At 41.1% G+C, this 21,370-nt stretch overlaps 1 protein-coding gene across 1 annotated transcript in view; it reads right to left on the reverse strand.

The window, feature by feature from the left end:
- The window catches only part of LOC122797773 (microtubule-actin cross-linking factor 1-like), an 899,011-nt gene that overhangs the window by 52,216 nt on the left and 825,425 nt on the right, over positions 1 to 21,370 (reverse strand). Inside the window, exon 35 of the mRNA XM_044066295.1 lies at positions 19,613 to 19,687. Within this exon, the coding sequence (XP_043922230.1) occupies positions 19,613 to 19,687 (75 nt within the window). The remainder of the gene's footprint in view (positions 1 to 19,612; positions 19,688 to 21,370) is intronic.

Consider the following 21,370-nt stretch of genomic DNA (forward strand, 5'->3'; position numbering starts at 1 on the left):
GCTGGTGCCATGCTTTAAACGGCTTGTAGGCAACGTAATGTAATTCTTGTCTTTTCCATTTCTCTTGTATTTCTCAGTCATAGGCACTGAGCAACAGTCAAGGGCTGGGATGCTGTTTAACCTCCTAAAACTACTACAGACCCTGAGTGTTTCATTAGGTTTTGGGACTAATACTATGAGGTTGTTGCTCTGACTCGGACTTCTCTACGATCTTTATTTTAAGCAATTTATTTACTACTTCCTGTACAGCTTTTCTTTGTATATTTAGCATTTTGTAAGGTTTTACATTAACCTTTTCTCCCAGAATGCCTTACATATGGTTTTGAATCAGACTTGTTTTGCTAGGCAGCTCTAAAAACACTTTCTTCTTCTTTATCAGAAATTCTTCTAGTTCTTGTTTTTGTGGCTTAGATTTATTTACCTGAACAGCTGGTACTGAGGTCAGTTGTCTTTCTTCAACTGAGTTAGAGGTCTCTGCTGCTAAACTAACTACAGATGGCTGTAATTCCTCCCATGGCTTTAAAACATTGACATGGTATATCTGTTCTGGTCTTCTTTTACCAGTATTTCTACCTCTGTAGTTTAGTTTTATTACATTTTCCATTATGCAAATAGACATTACCATTTAACCAAACATTTGTATCTGCTAAGGGGACCAAAACGATCACCTGGTCTCTGTCTGCAAATTCCCAAGTCTTTGCATGCCTACTATACTTTTATTTATTTATTTTACATTTGTTTACCAGGAAAGTCTGACTGGAACAAGGTCCATTTACAGCGGAGGCTCAGGTAGAAAAGCTCCATAACATAATGGTACAAATACAACAAATGACAAAAAATTCTGTACAGAGGCATATATACAATCAGAGCTCCATGTCTTTATATGACAACACAATCCACGAATGACAGAAAATTTCTATACAGTGGCATATATACAGTCTAGGAGATTTTACATACCTGAGTTTGATTTGAGCAAGCTTGGTATATAGATAGCAAAACTTTGAATTCCCTATTGGTAGTACAAAGCATAAACATGAAGGAATGGAATCTGGAAAATAATGTTATTTGGGAGATGTGTCATTGTGTGAGAAGTAGTTTGTAGGATAGTAGTTCCTGACAGGGAGTACAGAATAGCTGAGGTAAGCAGAGGAGATGAGGTGTGGCAAGTATACATTCTTTATTACATAGCCTGGGCTTTTCCTTGTGTTCCCATACTATGGGCATAACCATTTTTTTTTCTTGTGTTCCCATACTAAAGGCATAAGCCAGAGATTTCTTCCTTGTGTTTCCATACTATTGTCATAATCCTGTTTTTTCTTAACTTCCCATACTAAGGAAATCACCCTGGACTTTTCCCTTGTGTTTCCATACTATGGGCATTACCACTTTTGGTCATTTTAAATTGTCTTGAATTTGACAGGATGGGATTATTCTGTTTCCCTGAAACTGAAGTCTTCTGTGGTCATTTGAGGAAATAGTAAGCTTTTTTGTTGTTGAAATCTTTCGACTGCACATTTGGCAGCAAACAGCATCTTTTCTCCATTAAAAGTTCCTAGATCCACAGCAATGCCAACTCTATATGCACTCTGCATTTCACACTGAATGCTACACTTGCCTTTTGAACATTCCCTTTTGCAAAGTTATTGTATATCCTTTACTACCACTGCTACATGTTCTTAAATGCTTTGTTTATAGTTTTTTACCTTTCTTGTTTTGCCTGCTTTTGTCACTAAATTTACTGCACTGTGTTATTCAGGAAGGCAAACTGTTGCTTCTGAAACTCTTTTATCTGGCTTATTAGAATGACTCTTTATTGCACCCACTGAACTATCATTTGGGTTTTTACATGCAAGCTTTAAAACATATGTTTATGCCCTTCGACAGTTTCTGCTCTGTTCCAGGCATCATAACATTTATTTATTTATTTACATTTTTTGACTGGGAGTGTCCAACTGGACGTAGGTCCATTTTCAGCAGAGGCCCGGGGAGAAAAGCTCCACAGTTAAAATATACAGACAGTAGTTACATTGGATTTACATAGCAATTAACAATTTGATCAACATAGCAATTAACAATTGCAAACATAGTTACAGACGAAGAACACAGAACATCAGTAGACAACTAGAATCTTTATCATCTGCAAAGTACATAACAGACATTAACAACTGTTACAATAAGAAGTTCCTGCTGTATAATAAGTAGTTAGGCTTATGAGCATCCAAGCTTGCTATAATCAAGGTAGTTAGTGGGGTGGAAAGAAAGGTAGGGGTTAGATGGGGTGGGTGATATTAGAGGGGGAGTTGCAAGGGCAACTTTAACCTTAGCACTTCATAGATGCTGCTCTGCTTAACAATGCACACACACATTGTCTAACATTTCTTACCCTTCTTGTCATCCTGCTTTTGTTGAAGGCCTTCCTTTGTAATAGGTACCTTGTGGATGCCTATGGTTTCCATTACATCTCATGTCACACATTTCAGCTACAATTCTCAGGTTTGCTTCACCACATAATATACATGTACTTCTCATGTTAGATTCATCTACCTTCTGATCATCCAGCTTGCCTTTCCGCTTCTGACGTGCTGCCCTGAGGGCCACACTTCCCTAGCTAAGCAATCTAACTACCTTTTCTGTGCTTTGCTCAAAACATCAAATAAACCAGATAACAAGGAACATAAAACTAGAAAAAAAATATATTGAGCTGTTTTACCACCACTTTTTTTAATTATAGATCTGGTACCTCAGCAATTTGCCTTCACAGGATAACTAAATAACAATGTGAGCCTCTTTATATACAGGTAGGACCCAGTTAAAATAATCAATTATACAATAATTCAATTAAACAATAACAATTAAAAGCTTATAAACAAATGATTTGTTTCTTATCTAAAAATACTAACTTAATTCAATATAGCTCTCTCTCTCTCTCTCTCTCTCTCTATATATATATATATATATATATATATATATATATATATATATATATATATATATATGTTGTTGTGTCTTTCGGCTTATCCCGGTTAGGGGTCACCACAGTGGAACTCTGGTCCGCTAATGTTTGGTAGTGGATTTTTATGTGCCGAGTTACCATTTGTGTATACATACATGATTATTAAGATTATTTATACCATCTAATAATGTTTATTAATCACATAAACCAACTAACCAATATTTTATTTAAACACTTTATTAATTAAAACACTTAATCAGTTCTTAATTTTAAAAACACAAATTGATCTCTAAATTTAAACCTTTAGGGAATAGGTTCATAGGTTCATAGGTTCATACTAGGCTATCTGCCCTGGGGCATTTATAAGCCTAGCCCGATTGTGTTTGGCTTACACCACCCCTTGATTTGAGTATACTGTGCCCTTTTTAAAGTTTAGTTTACTGTGCCTCTGTCTAATAGTGACACGGAAGTAATCCCCGGGGCAAACCTATGATCCCCCATCCACCCATCAAAATTCTTCTTGAAGAGAGTCAGTGAGGTGCTCTGCCTAACATGAATTGGAATTCTATTCCAGAGTGAAGGGAGCCTCTGGGTTATGAATCTGTTCCTCCAGCATGTTCTATTTATTTCTGTGCTGAGGTTCAAGTCCCTCGAGCGCATGGCTCTAAGGGATTTAGATTTACTGAGGTGGAGCATGTCCATTAATTCTGGGTTGGACATAGCTTTATATGTCATGCATAGATCGCCTCGAAGTAGGCGGTATGCAACTGAGTAGAGCTGGAGTTTTTTTAACCGAGCAGCATATGGCATCTGTTTGAGTCCCTTGATCCTCCTGGTGAGGTACTTTTGGGGTCTTTCTAATTGCTGCAGGTGTCGGGTAAGGTACATCCCAAAGGGGGCATTGTATTCTATGAGGGGCCTGATGCGGGATGAATAAAGGGGCACGATTACCTCTCTTGATCTAGATGTGATAGTGTCCTATAGTTTAATATCATTTTACTCTTTAATTCATTTAACTGATTAACACAGTTATCACATCTGGGAAGATACGGCTGAGCAAAAACACTAAAAAAAACCCCAAAACAATCAGACCTTGATGTTTCTTACGAAAATGCTCTGCCACAGGACTTTTTAAATTACAATTTCTGATGCCTCACAAATGTTTTTCACGTACTATTTAGTTTGACCCAGATATCACTTGGGACGTTTACAGCCACATCCAATTATATAAATATATAGATTACCCTTAGAAATGAAAATGTTCTCATTAATTTTGGTTCCTGCAAGTTTTTTTTTTTTTTTATCTTAAAACAAGCCTTGCAATGTCCACAAACAAATGAACCCCTTTTATCAATAAGTACAGAGGGGATCCTCTGATCTAAACTTAATAGTTCTTTCAAATTGTTATAGCTACCATAAGAAAAAGTGATATTTTCAGGGAAAATTTCACCCACCACCTCATCTTGACATATCACATGCTGCAGAGCCTTAATTATATTCTCCAACACTGATGAATAAGGGGAAAATTTTGTAACTAAAAATATTTTTCTTTACAACCATCCTTAGCACTTATGTTCTCCTTGATAAACATGCTTCTACAATATTTTTCATTTCAAACCTCTCTCCAACAAGTTTCTTCTAGCATTGATTAATTGTGTATCGGAGTAACCTCATTCTCTAAGCCTAAACTCCACCTCATATAAACCTTCACCCTTAAGCATTTCCTCTGAGGTGCTAGTGATTACTCTTTTAAACTCCCCAAAGGACAGAGAATCAATCAATTGAGGAGGATACATGGTGGTAGAACAGCTCAGTCTATTTTTTTTGGTTTCTAGCTTTGTTCAAAACATCTAAGCCTATTTAGAACCCTGCCATGGTATTTTACTACAGTCTTACTTACACCGTACGTCATTTTTTAAACTCAAAACATGGGTAAGCGGAAACATCTTGGTCAGCTTCTTCCCCTACAGCTCTTGCTATATTTCTCTTGCTGTGGTCAAAGTGCCATCTTCTGATTGTATAATTTAAAAATCTGAATGGCTAATCTGAAAGTTAGCCAGTTCTGGAGTTCTCCCAAGGGCAGTTTGCTGTGTGTAGAAGGTGCTACACTACGTCCCAGGCACTGAGGTCTCAGTGTTAATGCCTCTCGTAGAAAAGGCAACACATACCAGTATTCCTTAGTGTTATTTACTACCCCTGCCTTATCTAAAATGTATTGCTCCATTTTTATCAACCTGAGGCATAGACCCCTTTTCCTTTTGCTTAGAGCTGATGTATTTTGCATTTTGCCAAAACAGAACTATCAGTAGAGATCTGTTAAATCTACACTTTCTTATTTTTCTGTCCTTTATGACTCGCCCTCTGTCTCAGAGTGATCAAGCAGAACCCTCTCAATGTATTATTCTTTTCCAGGTTGCTCTCCCATTACAAAAGATTTGTCTTTAATTTTACTTTGTTTCTTACTTATAGATACCTGATTGGTTAGAATAATCTCTTATTTGAGGTGCCTGTGTTATACTGACTGAAATTAGTTTAGAACTCTGACCAGGTACTGTTTATCCCTCTTTAGGTACCCTGATGAAATCTTTCTTCATAGGTACATAGGTTCATAAGAAATTGCTAGGCTAATGGCTGAAGACCCTTTACAAGATTTGCTAATATAACCCATGTTACCCCATATATGGCCCCTAGGGGCAAGAGGATGTCATGGGTTTGTGCCTATGCCTAAACTATTTTACAAATTGCCCTGTCCATAAGAGACCTAGGCATGACTCCAGGTGTGAATTTTTGATTCCTCATCCACTGATCCAAATTACCATTGAAGATGATCAGACAAGGGCTCTGCTTAATGCGAATAAGAAGCCTGTTTCAAAGAAGGGGCAATCTCTGAGACACACATCTGTCTCTCCAGGATGTTTTGTTTGAGTCGCTAAGTTGTGAAGGTGGAGGGTATTCCTTGGGGGAGAACTGGGGTTGATGGGGAGGTAAAATTTGAACTGATTTTTTCGGCCAGCAGATTTGCTATATCTTCTGACTGAGTATAGGTGATGCTGTCTATAACTAATTCTGCACATTGCTGTGTGTTACCCTTAAATTGTAGACATAACTATTTATTTATTTATTTATTTATTTCATTTAACTGGGTAGTGTCCGGCTGGGCCAGAAGCCCGTTTTCAGTGGAGACCTGGGGAGAAAAGCTCCAAAGTGGATTACAATAGTATTTACATATGGTATATACAAGTTACAATTAATTGTAGGACATGCACAGGAATACAAATTACAAGTTATTGCAGTAGTGTTAGAAAAAAGAAATCAGGACCTTATGTTTATCCTTAGCTTTTGAGGCTATTTTTACCTCAAAGTCTGCTTTCAGAGACTTGATCATTTCCCTGATTCACTTGTTTATACTAATGAGGGACTTATTGCTGTGTTGTACACATTCCTTCTTACATTTCAACAGAATTTTCTTCCTTTTGTTTTACAATCTTTCAATATCAGGGGTCTACTGTGGCGGCTTGCTCTTACAGTTTCATCTGGGTTTAATTTGGTCTGGTACTGCAGTTTCTATGCAGTTGTTTATATTGTTGCACAGGCTTTTGTGTACACCTCCGAACAGGCTTCTGTGTTTTCTGGATTTGGGGAAGCTTGAAATCTAGGTATGCCATCATTTAATAGAGAATAGTTTGCCTTAGAAAAAGTTCTTAAAGTTTTTGGGGTTAGGTGGGGGGGGTCTAGTTTCACCTTTATTTCCAGGAAAACCACTTTGTTCATAGGTTCACAGGTTCATAGGTAGGTACTAGGCTATTGACCCAAGGGCCTAAGTAAGCCTAGCCAACAAGGTTCCCTGGCTTACACCACGCAAGAAAGTTAATTTCCTATGCCCCTGTCGAGCAGAGCCACAGAAGTGATCCCCGGGGTGTATTTCTTATTTCCCACCCCCTCATCAGTATTTTTCTTGAAGAGTGCTAATGAGGAACGTTGCTTTACATAGATGGGTAGCCTGTTCCAGAGTATGGGAAGTCTCTGGGACAGGAATCTATCCCTCCATATGTCCTGTTTATTGTGGTGACAAGGTTTAGGTCCCTAGAGTGTGTAGGCAGAGATCTCCTTGGAGTAGGCGATAAATATGCTACAGAGTAAATCTGGAGTTTTTTGAGACGGTCAGTGTAGGGCATCTGTTTGAGGCCAGTAATCCTCTTTGTGAGGTAATTCTGGGGCCTTTCCAGCTGCTGCAGATGTCTTGTGAGGTACATGCCAAAAGGGGCATTGTACTCTATAATGGGTCTAATGAGTGCTGAGCAGAGGGGAACAATGACCTCTTTTTTCCTGGATGAGAACCCTTTTGTGATGAGGTGTGCCACATAGAAGGATTTCCTGACTACTGTGGTGATGTGATTATCAAAAGAGAAACTACTGTCCACCTAGGTCCCAAGGTCTCTTATCACACATTTGGCATTAAGTAGACTGCCGTTTATGTGGTAGTTCATGGGTACAGAGTTTTTACCAAAGGGGATGACAATGCACTTTTTGGCATTGAACTTGAGGCCATGCCTCTGACACCAGGCATCTGTCTCAGTGAAGCCCTTCTGTAGGATGTCCACATCATTTGGGGACTCGACTATGGTTCCTAGTTTGCAGTCATCTGCAAGCTTCATTAGACATAGGCCTTCTGTGTTTGCCTGCACTTCAGAGAAGTAGATACCAAACGGAAGAGGTCCCAGGACTGAATCCTGTGGTACTCCACTTGTTACTGGTTTGAAGTCAGAGTTGGAGTCTGCAACTTTTACAGTGTGGGTTCTGTCAATGAGCCAGTTGGCAACCCATCTTGTGATGTATGGATTTATACCTAGTTTAGTGAGTTTAGCTATAATTCCAGAATGGGTGATGGTGTCGAAAGCCTTGGCAAGGTCAAGATAGGCTGTGTGAACCACCTTATCCTCATCTATGGCTTTGGTGACTGCCTCAGAAAAGTCGATCAGGTTCAGAAGGCATGATCTGCCTTTCACAAACCTGAACTGGGTGGGGTCCAGAGTTTGGAGGTTACCAATGGCTTTGTTTATGAGTTCCATGATGATACATTCCATGTCCTTGCAGACCAGGCTCATCAGGCTAATAGGACGATAGTTCCCAGGATCAGTGGTGGCTCCCCCTTTATGGAGTGGGATAACTGTTGCTGTGCACCATTCAGTGGGCACAAAGCCTGATGTGAGACTATGATTGAACATAGTGTTTAGGTGGAGAGCCAGTTCATTCTGAAGTTCATGTAAAATGCAGCCTGTGATGTTGTCCAGTCCCATGGATGCTGTGTTTTTGGTTTTAGAGAGTGCAGCTTTTACCTGCATAGATGTGATTACAGGGACTCTGCATTCTTCCTGTATAGATATGGGTCCTTTAGGGGGTGAGAGGGGGGTAAAGTTAGCACTGAACCTATATGCCAAGATGTTGGCAATATCAGTTGGTTCTGTAATTTTCGTGCCGTTGTGCTGTAACTCAGAGCAGATCTGGGTGTTGCCATTGAGATTCTTGACATAGTTATAGAATGCTTTGTGGTAGCTCTTAGAATCAGTGGTGATTTTGTTTTCGTAGCTAGATTTGGAAGATCTTATAAGGGATCTCAGCTTCTTACTGAGGCTGACCAGGGAGCTCCTCCACTCATGAGATTTTACTCTTTTTTGCAACAGTTTCTTCCTTCTGTTGCAGAGTTTGTTTATGGCAGGGGACCACCAGATTGGCTTTCTTTTTTTGGAGGATAGAGTCTTGGTTCTGTTTGGGATACCACGATCCACGCACTCGTGTAAGTGCTTATAGAGTGCATTTGTGTAGGATTCAGCAGTCGTAACTGTATTGTCCATCTGCATGGGTGTCATGAAGTTCACCACTTCTGTCTTAAGTAGCATGAATTTGGCTTTGGAGAAATTTTTACCATGGTTTCCTTAATGGTGGGTGGGGGTGGGATGCGGATATCTAGAGTGACTAGCTTATGGTTGGATCCGACCAATGAGGAGTTGATTTCAGGTGTGGAATACCGGTCACTCATGTTGGTAATGACTAGGTCTAGGATATTGTTGCCCCTGGTGGGGGTGTGGATAAGTTGATCCAGGGCATTGGAATTTATGAATTCCAGAAAGCGTTAAGCGAAGGAGTTGGTACATGAGTAGTTTTCCCAGGTGATGGTGGGGTAGTTGAAATCACCCATTATTAGGGTGTTTGGTTGAACCCTAATATTTTCCAGTATCTCAAGAAAAGAGGAGTGGGAATCCTGAGGCATGGTGGGGGATCTGTATCAAGCTACAATTTGGATTGCAATTTTGCCCAGAGTTAGTTGCACTTGGATAACCTTGGATGCATTATGCTGCGCAACTAGCATGGAGGTGTGGCTATCCTTAATGGATATGGACACACCTCTGCCTTTGGTGTTCTGGTCTAGGCTAGATGGCCGAAAAGTGTGGTTTGAGTTATAGCTTGGTAATGCAGGAGTGCTCTGTAGAGCCTTGAACCAGGTCTCAGTCACTGCACATATATCGATGTTCTCCATTTTATGGAATGTCTTGAGTGAGTGTATTTTGAGATTTAGACTTCTAGCATTGTGTAGCATTATCCTCAGTTTTTGCTTGCTTGTTCCTGTTATGGTGGTGAATTTGTCATTTGAACTTGCCTAAAAAAGGCACTATAGGGGCGGCAAGAGCCTTAGCCAGTATCCGGAATCCCAGGGGCGACAGGTGCAGGCTATCTCTGAAAAAGCATTGTGGTCTGTCGACCATGTCGTCACAGGCAGACAGATACTGGATCCCCTTAGAATGACAAAAGAAGCTTAGCCAATTGTTGAAGTCAATCATTTTGTCCTTGTACTGCGGTATCATTCCGGGTGATGGTAGGATGCTACTCAGGGCTAGGGTCATACCTGCCTGGGCTACAAGATCGGAGAGCTCTTCCATGTCTCTTTTCATGTAGTCCAGGGAGGTACATCTCAGGTCGTTCACACCAACATGGACAATGACAGAGTCATATTTGTACTTGTTGTGAAATGACCTGAGTCCGTGGGTTATGTGGCAGATCCTGGCACCTGACAGACATCTGACAGTAACCTTCTCCTTGTTTAGCCTGGTGAGTGGGACTATAGAGTCACCTATTACAAGTGTGTTGGGTACATTGGTTTGCCTTATGTGCTGTGGTTTATTGGCACACTGAGTCTGTGGGTTATGTGTCATTTGGGTTGTGTTGTGGGGTGGAGTTTGCTTGCATTTCTGCTTTGGAGGTCTGTTGCTTGAGCAGATTATTACTGAGAGCCTCTGCAAATGTTTTTGTGTTTCTATGTGTGGATTTTGATGGTGTAGGTTTAATAGGACTATGATGAGTGTGGTGTGGTGCACGTATTTACCTTCTCCTCTTGACTGTCAAGTTCAGTCTTGGTTGGAGGGAGCTTTACCTCCAGTTTGGCAGGATAAGTGCATCTCTCACAGGTTGTGGTGTTGGGTGGTTGGAGGAGAAGGTTGTCTGTGTACATGAGGCAATTGCTACATTGCTTCAAGATGTCCAGATTAATCAGATTGACAGGAGAGAACACTGAGAGCTGACCCCTGGACATGCCTGAATAAAAAACTACTTTCCTCTAGGCAAGTGAGGAAAGTGATTGTAAGAGCTGTTTTTCTCTAAGCAAGCGAGGAAGGTAAGTACAAAAACTGTTTCCACTAGGTAAAGAGGAAGGTTGAGTGCTGTAGTAATTTGTAGCTTATTTAGTGCTAACAAGTTCTGAACAAGTGCTGAGTACGAATAAGCAAATTCAAGTGCTAAAACTAAGAATCTGTACCTGGATCTTGAGGTAGATAGGCTACCTAGTACTTACCACTCCCACTGATAAGCTAGAATGTTTCCCCCAACACAGAAAGGCTTGAGGGCTCAGAAGCTTACCAACAGTCCTGGATACAGCAAATCTGTATCTGGGCTAGACTAGTTACAGAAAAGATGGGAAACAAGTGCAAATGCAGGCTCTTAAACCAGAAAGTTGAAAGAGATGGAAAAACTGCCCAAACGGCCAATAAACTACAATTTTTGGGCCAGAAACCACTCTTGTGGTAGATAGGCTACCTAGTGCTTACCACTCCCACTGATAAGCTAGAAGGCTTTGTTCCAACACAGAAAGGCTTGGGGGGCTCAGAAGCTTACAAGCAGTCCTGGATACAGCAAATCTGTATCTGGACTAGACAAGCTACAGGAAAGGTGGAAAATGAGTGCAAACATGGGCTTTTAAACCAGAAGGTTGAAAGATGGAAAAACTGCCTAAATGGCCAATAAACTACAATTTCTGGGCCAGAAACAACTCTTGTGGTAGATAGGCTACCCAGTGCTTACCACTCCCACTGATAAGCTAGAAGGCTTCCCTCCAACACAGAAAGGCTTGGGGGCTCAGACGCTTACAAACAGTCCTGGATACAGCAAATCTGTATCTGGACCAGACTAGTTACAGGAAAGGTGGGAAACTAGCGCAAACACAGGGTTTTAAACCAGAAAGTTGAAAGAGATGGAGAAACTGCCAAATGGCCAATAAACTACAATTTCTGGACCAGAAACCACTCTTGTGGTAGATAGGCTACCTAATGCTTACCATTCCCACTGATAAGCTAGAAGGCTTCACTCCAACACAGAAAGGCTTAGGGGGCTCAGAAGCTTACAAACAGTCCCGGATACAGCAAATCTGTATCTGGACTAAACTAGTTACAGGAAAGGTGATATAATCTTACCAGTGAGGACATCAGACTTGGGTGGGGGGTTGCAGTGGTCTCCCATAGTTGTGAGTACGGGATCTAGGATATTTGTTCCACTAGTGGGAGTGCAGGCCAACAGCTCCAGGACATTTCAATTTGCAAAGTGAAGAAATCTTGTCCTGCATATTACTGGTCATGTATGTCTTCCAGTAAATGGAGGGGTAGTTAAAATCACCCATGAGTACGGGATCAGGCTGGATGATGAGTGATTCCAGTAGCTTCAGGTATGATGTGTAGTGTTCCTGGTTCACAGTGGGGGACCTGTAGCTAGCAAGAATATGACAATGGATTTTTCCCATGGTGAGTTGGATATGTAGTAGTTCAAGCATGTCATCTTGTCTGACCAGCCTTGAGATGTTTTTATCCTTTTTGTAGATTGATACAACTCCGCCTTTTGCTCTTTCATGATCGATGGATGATCAAAACATATGAAAGGCATTATAGCCATGCACTGATGGCATGCTTTCTGTGGCTTTGAATCATATTTCAGTAACTCCACAGATGTCAGTATTCTCCAGGGTGAGGAGAGCTTCTATGGAGTTTCTTCTTGAGACTCCTAGCATTCAGTAGTAACACTTTTAGCTTGTCCTTAGTGGCCTTTGTTATGCTGGACAGTTTGTCTGTTTGGCAATGCCTAAAAAAAGGTACTATAGGGGTGAATAATGTTTTGGCCACTATACAAAAGCCTAGACGGGACAGGTGAAGACTATTCCTGGCAAATCAGGCTAGCCTGTTGACCATGACCAATCAGGCTGACAAATATTGCACCCCTTTGGAATGACACCAGCAGCTAAACCAATTGTTAAAGGCGATCATTTTATGTTGGTATTGTAGCATCATCCTTGGAGACAGTAGAATGCTGCTTAATGTTCTTATTGTTACATTTTTCATCAATACCCACTTGCAGTTTATAAATCTTCATTTCTGGACCTTTCTACTTTAGCTTGACTGAAAGTTTAGAATTCAGATGAAATTGTGCACTTTCATACTTCCTAACTTCATTTCATTAGAATACATCCTTTCAGTGAATGTTCCCATCTCTTTAGATCTACTAATCACATATATTCCCTGGTTTGCAATGATTTTAGGGTACATGACTTTGGTAAATATGTTCCTTCCTTCTACTGGTTCTGATTTACAGGCTACTCTGTTACAGTCATAGACTGACATATTTCTTTAAATGGTAAAGATTCCTCTTCTTCCTGCATCCTAAGCAAGTTTTTTATACATTTAGTGCCCTGTAGCAGTATGCCTTGATCTTTGTCAGATTCGTACATTCTAGTAAACATGTCTGTTCCTTCCTTTTTCTCATATTTGGCTAAGGTTTATCTGTAGGCTTATTCAGTTGCTGGTTCCCCTTCCCACACTGATAAGGTTTATCAGGACTACCTTCTTCACATTGTTTCCGCAGCTCTTAAAGTGGGGGAAATCTTTGCATATTATCATGTCCTGTGTTAAATTGTGTACTACAGGAACATAACTACTTTCCCGAACACAGCTTGTATTTTTTCAACTACTTTATTAGTGATCATTTTCTTTATGCATGCATGCTGTTTTTTATCAGTGTGACCTTACTTCCCGACTCTAGCAGCCATTGTAGCTGTATGCTATCAATTAAGACACTGCATGTAATTATTTATTTTTGCAGTAACACAGTAACACAATGCAGTCTCAACCATTCTAGCAGATGGTTTACCACATTCCATAAGCATAACATCACTGGCATCATGCTTTTCATGCACTGTAACCTCCAAAGATGTAACAGTACTACTGTCATTAGTACAAAATCTATCTATATATGAGGGTAGCCTAATGGTTAAGGTATTTGACTTACAAATACAAGGTGCAGGGTTTGAGGCTTACAAAGGAAAATTGTCTAGGTTTAAAATGGCTCACATGGGCAGTTAGCCTAGTCCTAATCTATGAACCTGTAGCTATATAACCCCTGTTCCACATTAAAAACAAAGTATGTCTACAGCTAATGCTTTTTGTTTGTTATCAGTATTGACACTTGTTTTACTACAAGTCTGGAATACTCAGTTGTGTACATAGCTTTAAGACATAGTGACCTTTCTACTGGTATTACAAAATTTTCAGTGTCATTAGGATCAGTCTGACCACTCACTTTCTTAAAACAGTAGGTAATTAAAGCAGCAAGTAAAGGTCTCGTAGACTTGTTAATGGCTAGTTTTTCTACCAATTTTAGTATATCTATATATAGTATATAGTATAGTATATCAGGGTCTGGTCATTAACTATATGCTTTAAGTCACAAAATTGTGATTTTTGTAATTATTTTATGAGAAAAAATCCAGTTATAAATTTTCTGAGTTTGTGTCTGTGAGAAAATACCAGCTTTGATTAGTAATTCCTTCTTAACCTTATAATGCATAGTCCTGATATATTCAGTTTCCACCATGTCTATGAATGCCTTCATTGCTTCCCCCAATCAACTGTGCTGAAAGGATCCTGATCTATTTGGATCAGTTCTATCCTTCCTGGTGGTTGTATCACTCAAAGGTGACATGATATGCACATAGGTCCTTTTCCCTGGTTATTTAGTGGTATGACTGTCTGTGGTGTAGCTATTGAACTGTACACTGCCAAGTTGTGCCAACATCCCTTCAGCTGCAATGATCTGTATTAGCTGCTCCACAGTTATCATTCTAGTGAAGAGACCCACACACATTTGTAGTTGACAAATGGAAGAAAACTCTAAGCACACATCCTAGGAGACTATCTCTCTCTCTCATACTGGGGGAAGTTATATGTAAATGGGTGGAATTTTGGTACAGATAGGTACAGTCATAGGACTTTGGCGTAAAAAGTGTGCCCAAAATGTCCACAGCAATTCACCAATGTGAAACATGAAAGATAGCAGATATACCAGTCTGAGAAAACAGCACTGTTTATTATTTAAAAAGAGCTTAAAAATGCAGGTTCTTCTCAAAAGTCATAGGGCAAACATAAATCTCACAGACAGTACATTCAAAACTTTTTCTAGGGTTGCAGTATCTTTCAGTAAATCCGTCTCTCATTCTTTCTCTCACTAGTTCAGGATTAATTTAAGAGGAACAAACTCCAACTTTTTCTGATGTCTCCTTCTGGTTCAATCTTTAGTCTCACTTCCAGAGGTACTGGTCTGGACATCAAACCTCCTCTTCATAAAAGGCAAGCAAATACTCCAGGGTTTTCTTTAGCCCTCCTTTTATATAACTTTAATGGCTTCATTAAGTTAACTTGCTCCAGCTAACACAGCAAATTATTCCTCTCTCTGCTGTTAAAGAAGCAAATTTAACTAAGATAAAAGCTCCATGTATGCTATTTACCTTAATATCTACACATTTTTGTTTCACTTGTACTTCATCATTTGGTGATACCCACCAGGCTGTGCTGCAATGTCTATATATTCAATCATGTGCATAGGTTCATAGGTTCATACTAGGCTATCTGCCCGAGGGCATTTACAAGCCTAGCCCCTTTAGTATGGGAACTATACCCATTATTTTGCTGTGCCTCTGTCGAGCAGTGACACTGAGGTAATCCCTGGGGTATATCTGCGATCTCCCATCCATTGGTCAAGATTTCTCTTGAACAAGGCCAGCGAGGTGCTCTGCCTCACATGTACCGGGATTTTGTTCCACAGCATAGGGAGTCTTTGGGTGATGAATCTATCCCTCCAGCACGCCTTATTAATAGCCGTGTCGAGGTTTAAGTCTCCGCCCTTGTGGCTCTGATGGATCTAGATTTTGAGGTGAAGCATATTCATCAAATCTGGGTTTGACATGGCCTTGTATGTTAGGCAAAGGTCACCTCTGAGCAAGCGGTGGCACTGAATAGAGCTGGAGTTCTTTCAGTCGGGCAGCATAGGACAGATTTTTGAGACCCTTTATCCTTTTGGTGAGGAACTTTTGTGGCCTTTCCAGCTGCTGCAGGTGCCGGGTCAGATACATCCCAAATGGGGCATTGTACTCAATCATTGGTCTGATGAGTGATGAGTAAAGGGAGACTATGACCTCCCTTGATCTAGATGAGAATCCCTTCATGATGAGGTGGGCAATGTAGAAAGTCTTCCTAACTACTTTAGCTACCTGGGTGTCGAATGACAGACTACTATCAACCTGGGTCCCCAGGTCCCTGATAACTTCTTCTGTGCTCAGTGGATTGCCACCTATTTGGTAGCTAGGGGTAACCTTGTTTTTCCCAAAGGGTATGACTATGCATTTTTTGGCATTCAACTTCAGGCCGTGGCTCTGGCACCAGTTATCCGTTTCTGTGAGACCCTTCTGAAGGATATCTGTGTCAGATGTGTTTTCTACTATGGCGCCCAGTTTGCAGTCATCTGCAAACTTTGTCAGCCATAACCCTCCTGTGTTTGCTTGTACTAAAGTAGATGCCAAACAAGAGTGGGCCCAGGACTGAGCCCTGTGGGACACCACTTGTGACAGGTTTTGAGTCTGACATGGCACCAGCAACTCTGACCCTGTGGGTTCTGTCACTCAGCCAGTTTGCAACCCATCTTGTGATGTATGGGTTAACATTTAAGCTGATGAGTTTTTCAGTGATACCCGAGTGGGGTATTGTATCAAAGGCCTTAGCCAGATCGAGGTAGGCTGTATGGACTGCCTTTCCCAATGGCTTTGGTGACTGTTTCGAAGAAGTCAACCAAGTTTAGAAGGCATGATCTGCCTTTGACAAAGCCAAACTGGGTTGGATCCAAAGTCTGCAAATTTCCTATGTCTTTATTTATGAGGTCCATTATGATCCTCTCCATGGCTTTGCAGATCAGGCTTGTCAGGCTAATGGGCGGTAATTTCCAGGGTCGGTGGAGGCACCGCCTTTGTGAAGTGGGACCACAGTTGCAATCCAGAGGTAAGACTTTGATTAAACAGCTGTCCTAGCTGTGGGTTTAATTCCTCATTGAGTTCGTGGAGCACACAGCCGGGGACACCATCAGGTCCCATGGATGCTGTGTTTTTGCTTTGGAGAGAGCAGTTCTCACTTGGGCTGGAGATGTTTGGGGGCTGCAATCGTTTGGTATAGATATCTCTCTTTTGGGGAGGGAGAGAAGTTTGCACTGAACCTGTCAGCCAGTATATTGGCAATGTCTGTAGGATCAGTAATCTTCACATCATTTTGAACTAGTTCTGAGCATATCTGGGAGTTTCCTCCTAGGTTTCTAACATAGCTAAAGAAGGCCTTATGATTGTCTTTTGAGTCTTTAGCTATTTTTCTCTCGAAATTTGCTTTGGATGATTTTATGAGAGCTCTTAGTTTTTACTTATAGTGATCAAGGGTGTCTTACCTTTTAAGGATTTTGCTCTATCTTGTAGTAGCTTCCTCCTTTTATTGTAGAGTTTGTTTATGGCTGGGGTCCACCAGACTGGACGCTTGCTTTGGTACTAAGAGTCTTTGTTTTGTTTCGGATTGCCTTATCCATGCAGTCCTGCAGGTGCTGGTAGAAGTGTTTCAGCGGCTTGAGTACTGTTTTCCGCCTTCCGGGGCCTTAAAAGAGACCACACTAGTCTTTAGAAGTGTGAAGTGAAGTTCTTTACTGTGGTTTATTTCAGGTGGGGGTGGGATGAGGACCTCCAGCTAGATTAGTTTGTGATCTGATCTCACCAGTGAGGGGTATACTTCCGGTGTTGAACATTGTGCTCCCATGTTCGTGATGATGAGATCAAGTATGTTATCTCCTCTTGTGGGGATGGTGACTAGTTGTTCCATGGCATTTGAGTTTATGAATTCCAGGAACTTTTGGGCTAGGGTGTTTGGGCTTGAGTAGTGTTCCCAGTCTATATTAGGGTAATTGAAGTCACCTAATATGATGGTGTTTGGTGATACATTTATCCCCTCTAGTGTTTTCAGGAAGGCCATGTGAGGTTCCTGAGTTTGTGAGGGTGGCCTGTAACATGCTACAATTTGCAGAGCAGTCTTGCCTATGGTTAATTGCACCTGGATGGTCTCCGATGCATCAGTCTTGAGGTGTGGGTGTCCTTAATGAATATGGATACCCCCCTTTCTTGGTATTGTCCGGATTTTGGGGCGGGCATGATATGAGGTAAAACCTGATAGCTGGGGTGCTCTCAGGAGCCTTGAACCAGGTTTCTGTCACAGCACAGACATCGATATTCTCCATACTGAGAAGGGCCTCGCATTTTGAGATTGAGACTTCTGGCATTGAGCAGCATTACCCTTAGTTTTTTTCCTTTTTTGTGTTCTAGGGTGGTAGGTTTAGAATTTGAGCCTTGCCTAAAAAAGGCACTATGGGGTGGCAAGAGCCTTTGCCAATATCCGGAATCCCAGGGTGACAGGTGCAAGCCGGGCTTGTCTAGCATGTCCTCCCAGGCAGACAGACACTGGATCCCCTTTGAATGACACCAGAGTTTAAGCCAATTGTTAAAACTGATCATCTTATCTCTGTATTGTGGCATCATTCTTGGTGAAGGTAGGATACTGCTCAAGGTCAGGGTCATACCTGCCTGGGCTACATAATCAGAGAGCTCCTCAATGTCTCTTTTCATGTAGTCCATCACACCAGCGTGGACAATGACTGAGTTTGTATCTGCTGTTGAGCGACCTGAGTGCTTGCGTTATGTGGCGGATTCTAGCGCCCGACAGGCAGCTTACTGTGACCCTCTCCTTACTCAGTCTGGTGAGTGGGACGTCAGTGTGTCTGACTATGGAGTCACCAATGACTAGTGTGTCTGGCATAGTGTTCGGCCTTATGGGCTGTGACTGTTTGACACTCTGACTGTGCGGTCTATGTGTTTCAGGTGTTGTGTTTTGAGGTGGTAGTTGTTTGGGTGTATGCTTTGGTGGTCTCTGCTGTTTTGGTAGATTTTTGATCAGAGCCTCCGAGTATGTCTTTGTGTGTTTATGTGTATGATTTGTGGTTGTGATGGTACTGTGTGAGACTGGATCTATAGTGTATGTGGTAACCTTCTCCTCCTGTCTGGTCTTGCGAGTCCTGTGTTGAGAGAGCTCAGCCTCCAGTTTGGCCGTATAATTGCATCTCTCGCATGTATTTGTGTTTTGTGGGAGGAGGAGAGGGTTGTCTGTGTACATGAGGCAGTTGTAACATTGCCTCAATATTCCCAGGTTCACCAGCTGAGCAGGGCACTAGCAACTGATCCCTCGACATGCTAGAAGGAAATAGAAAAAAACTTTAAAAGAGTTTTCAGGGGATGTGGGTGGGCAACAAAGAGGGTTTGCCTTTATGGGGTGCTATTTATAACACGAGTGCTGTATCAAGGTGATAAGTACTGTAGGAGCAAGTGCTAGGTTTTACAGATAGAGTATAGTCTACTTGGATTCAAGTAGAGATGATCCTTTAGTTATAGGTTAGTTAGATCAGTAGTATAGTTCGAGGAAGGTAATTTTAGGGGAAAATTTGAAGAGTGGAATTTAGATGGCCCAGATAGTTTAAACTTTGCTAACCGCTGCTGCCCTAGTGTGCAACTGCGTTATATACCAGGGCTGGAAAAGCTGGAAACTGGCCCAAAACGACCAATAAACTACTAGTTTCTGGCTGAGACCTCACAAAACTGGACCAAAGGCAGCTCAATGCTTCCCACTCCCACTGGTAAGCAAGGTAACTTCCTTCTCCCCAAATAAGGCAAGGAAACAGTACACAGGAACTACCAACAAAGCCCAGGAATCAGCAACTCTGCAGACATAGACATGCATACAAGACTGATATTTATTTCAGAGTCTGAGTAGTGGTGTGTTTATTTTTCTTGGAAGACAGATAATACAACTTCTAGAGGGTACATTCATTTGTCAAATGGTTTTATTGTTAATTATACACATTTATTCTTTTATCTAGAAAGGTCAATTAAGAAAACAGAAAAAAATCCACTTAGATATATTTTCTGGTTCTGGGAGTGATACATACCTTATATCTGTTGGCACTGATCTGCTGTACTTTGAAGCGCTTGGCACAGCTGCACTGGGCTACCTGCCTATTGACCTGTGAAGAGAGGACATACAGACATCAGTGACCTAACACAAGCTTTTTATATATAAAGCCATTCTGATTATATATATTCTCTACTGGGCATGCAGTGTAGGATGGCTAGTCTTATAGTTTAGCTAGTCTTTCTGTTACAGGGAGAAGTATGGAAAGAATAGAGTTCTTTTAGCTATAACCTAATAGGTAAACAGGACACTATTATGCCAAATTATATTGCTGTATGGATATGATTAGTTTAGCATGATTTCACTGATAACATTGGATGAGTTCATAAATAATAAAGGATGAATGCAGAGGTAATCTTGAATAAAACATAATCACACAACCAAACCACAGATATAAACTGAATATATACACAGTCCATCATGTGTAAGTAAAACTGAATGAATGCATGGTTAATTTAGATTAAATGCTCAAGTAATATGCAGCAAGTTATTAATTTAATCTAAATATTTGTATTTTGTAGTGCTAGTCACACTAAAAACAAAATAAAATAACCTGTTTTGAAGAAGCTTCATTTCTCCACCCTACATTTTGACCTAAATGGCACTAATTTTCAGTCAACTTTAAACGCAGGTGTGCCATTGCAGAATGCCACACATAGTGGATACTTATGGGACTAAAAACAGACTGAAGTGGCATTGACAGTTATCTGAATTTAGGACCAGGCAGCTGAAGAAGTCAGCATTCTGCCCTCACTTCTTCAGGTGATCCTGATATCCCATGTATTCAAAATAAAGTTTCAAAGATCTAGTATACCAAAAAGTGCTTTAAATTCATGTGTACAAATGGGAAAACAGCAGCAAATATACTTAAAAACAGTGGCACCCTAAGTAACTCAAAATAATTTGCAATATTATAAACTCCAAACTGTATGGTATATAACTCCATAGGTTCGTAGGTTTATAGGTGTATAATAGGCTAATGGCCCTCTAGCCCATCTGGCATCATGCAGCCCAACGTTAGTTCCCAGTGCCTCTATCAAGTAGAGCCACTGGAGTGATCCCCAGGGTGAACCTTCTATTTCCCATTCACTCATCAAGATTTCTCTTGAAGAGGGCCAGTGAGGTGCTCATCCATAGCTCTGGTGACTGACTCAAAAAAGTCAACCAGGTTGAGCAGGCATGATCTACCTTTCACAAAACCAAATTGCGTGGTTTCTAGAGTTTGGATATTCCCTATATCCTTGTTAATTAGATCCATGATGATGCGCTCCATAGCCTTACATATCAGACTAATCAGGCTAATGGGGCGATAATTCCCAGGGTCTGTAGTCGTTCCTGCTTTATGGAGAAGGATGACTGTAGCAGTGCACCATTCGGTAGGGACAAAGCCTGAGGTGAGGCTGTGATTGAACAGGGAACACAGATGTGGTGCCAGTTCACTTTGCGGTTCATGTAGAACACATCCAGGATATTGTTGGTTCCCATGGAAGCTGTATTCTTGGCCTTGGACAATGCAGCTTTATCCTGTGTTGCAGTAATGCTGGGTGCCTGGCATTCCTCCGAAGTTGTGATTCATCTTTGGGGGGGGGTAAAGCTGGCACTGAATCTGTCAGCCAGTATGTTGGCAATATCTGTTAGCTCAGTATAGGAGATGCCATTATGCAGTAACTCAGATCAAACCTGGGTATTGCCGTGGAGATTCTTGATATTACTACAGAAGGCTTTGTATATGTAT

The sequence above is a fragment of the Protopterus annectens genome, chromosome 3.part1, assembly GCF_019279795.1.
Source record: "Protopterus annectens isolate FY-2018-M chromosome 3.part1, PAN1.0, whole genome shotgun sequence".
NCBI lineage: Eukaryota > Metazoa > Chordata > Ceratodontiformes > Protopteridae > Protopterus > Protopterus annectens.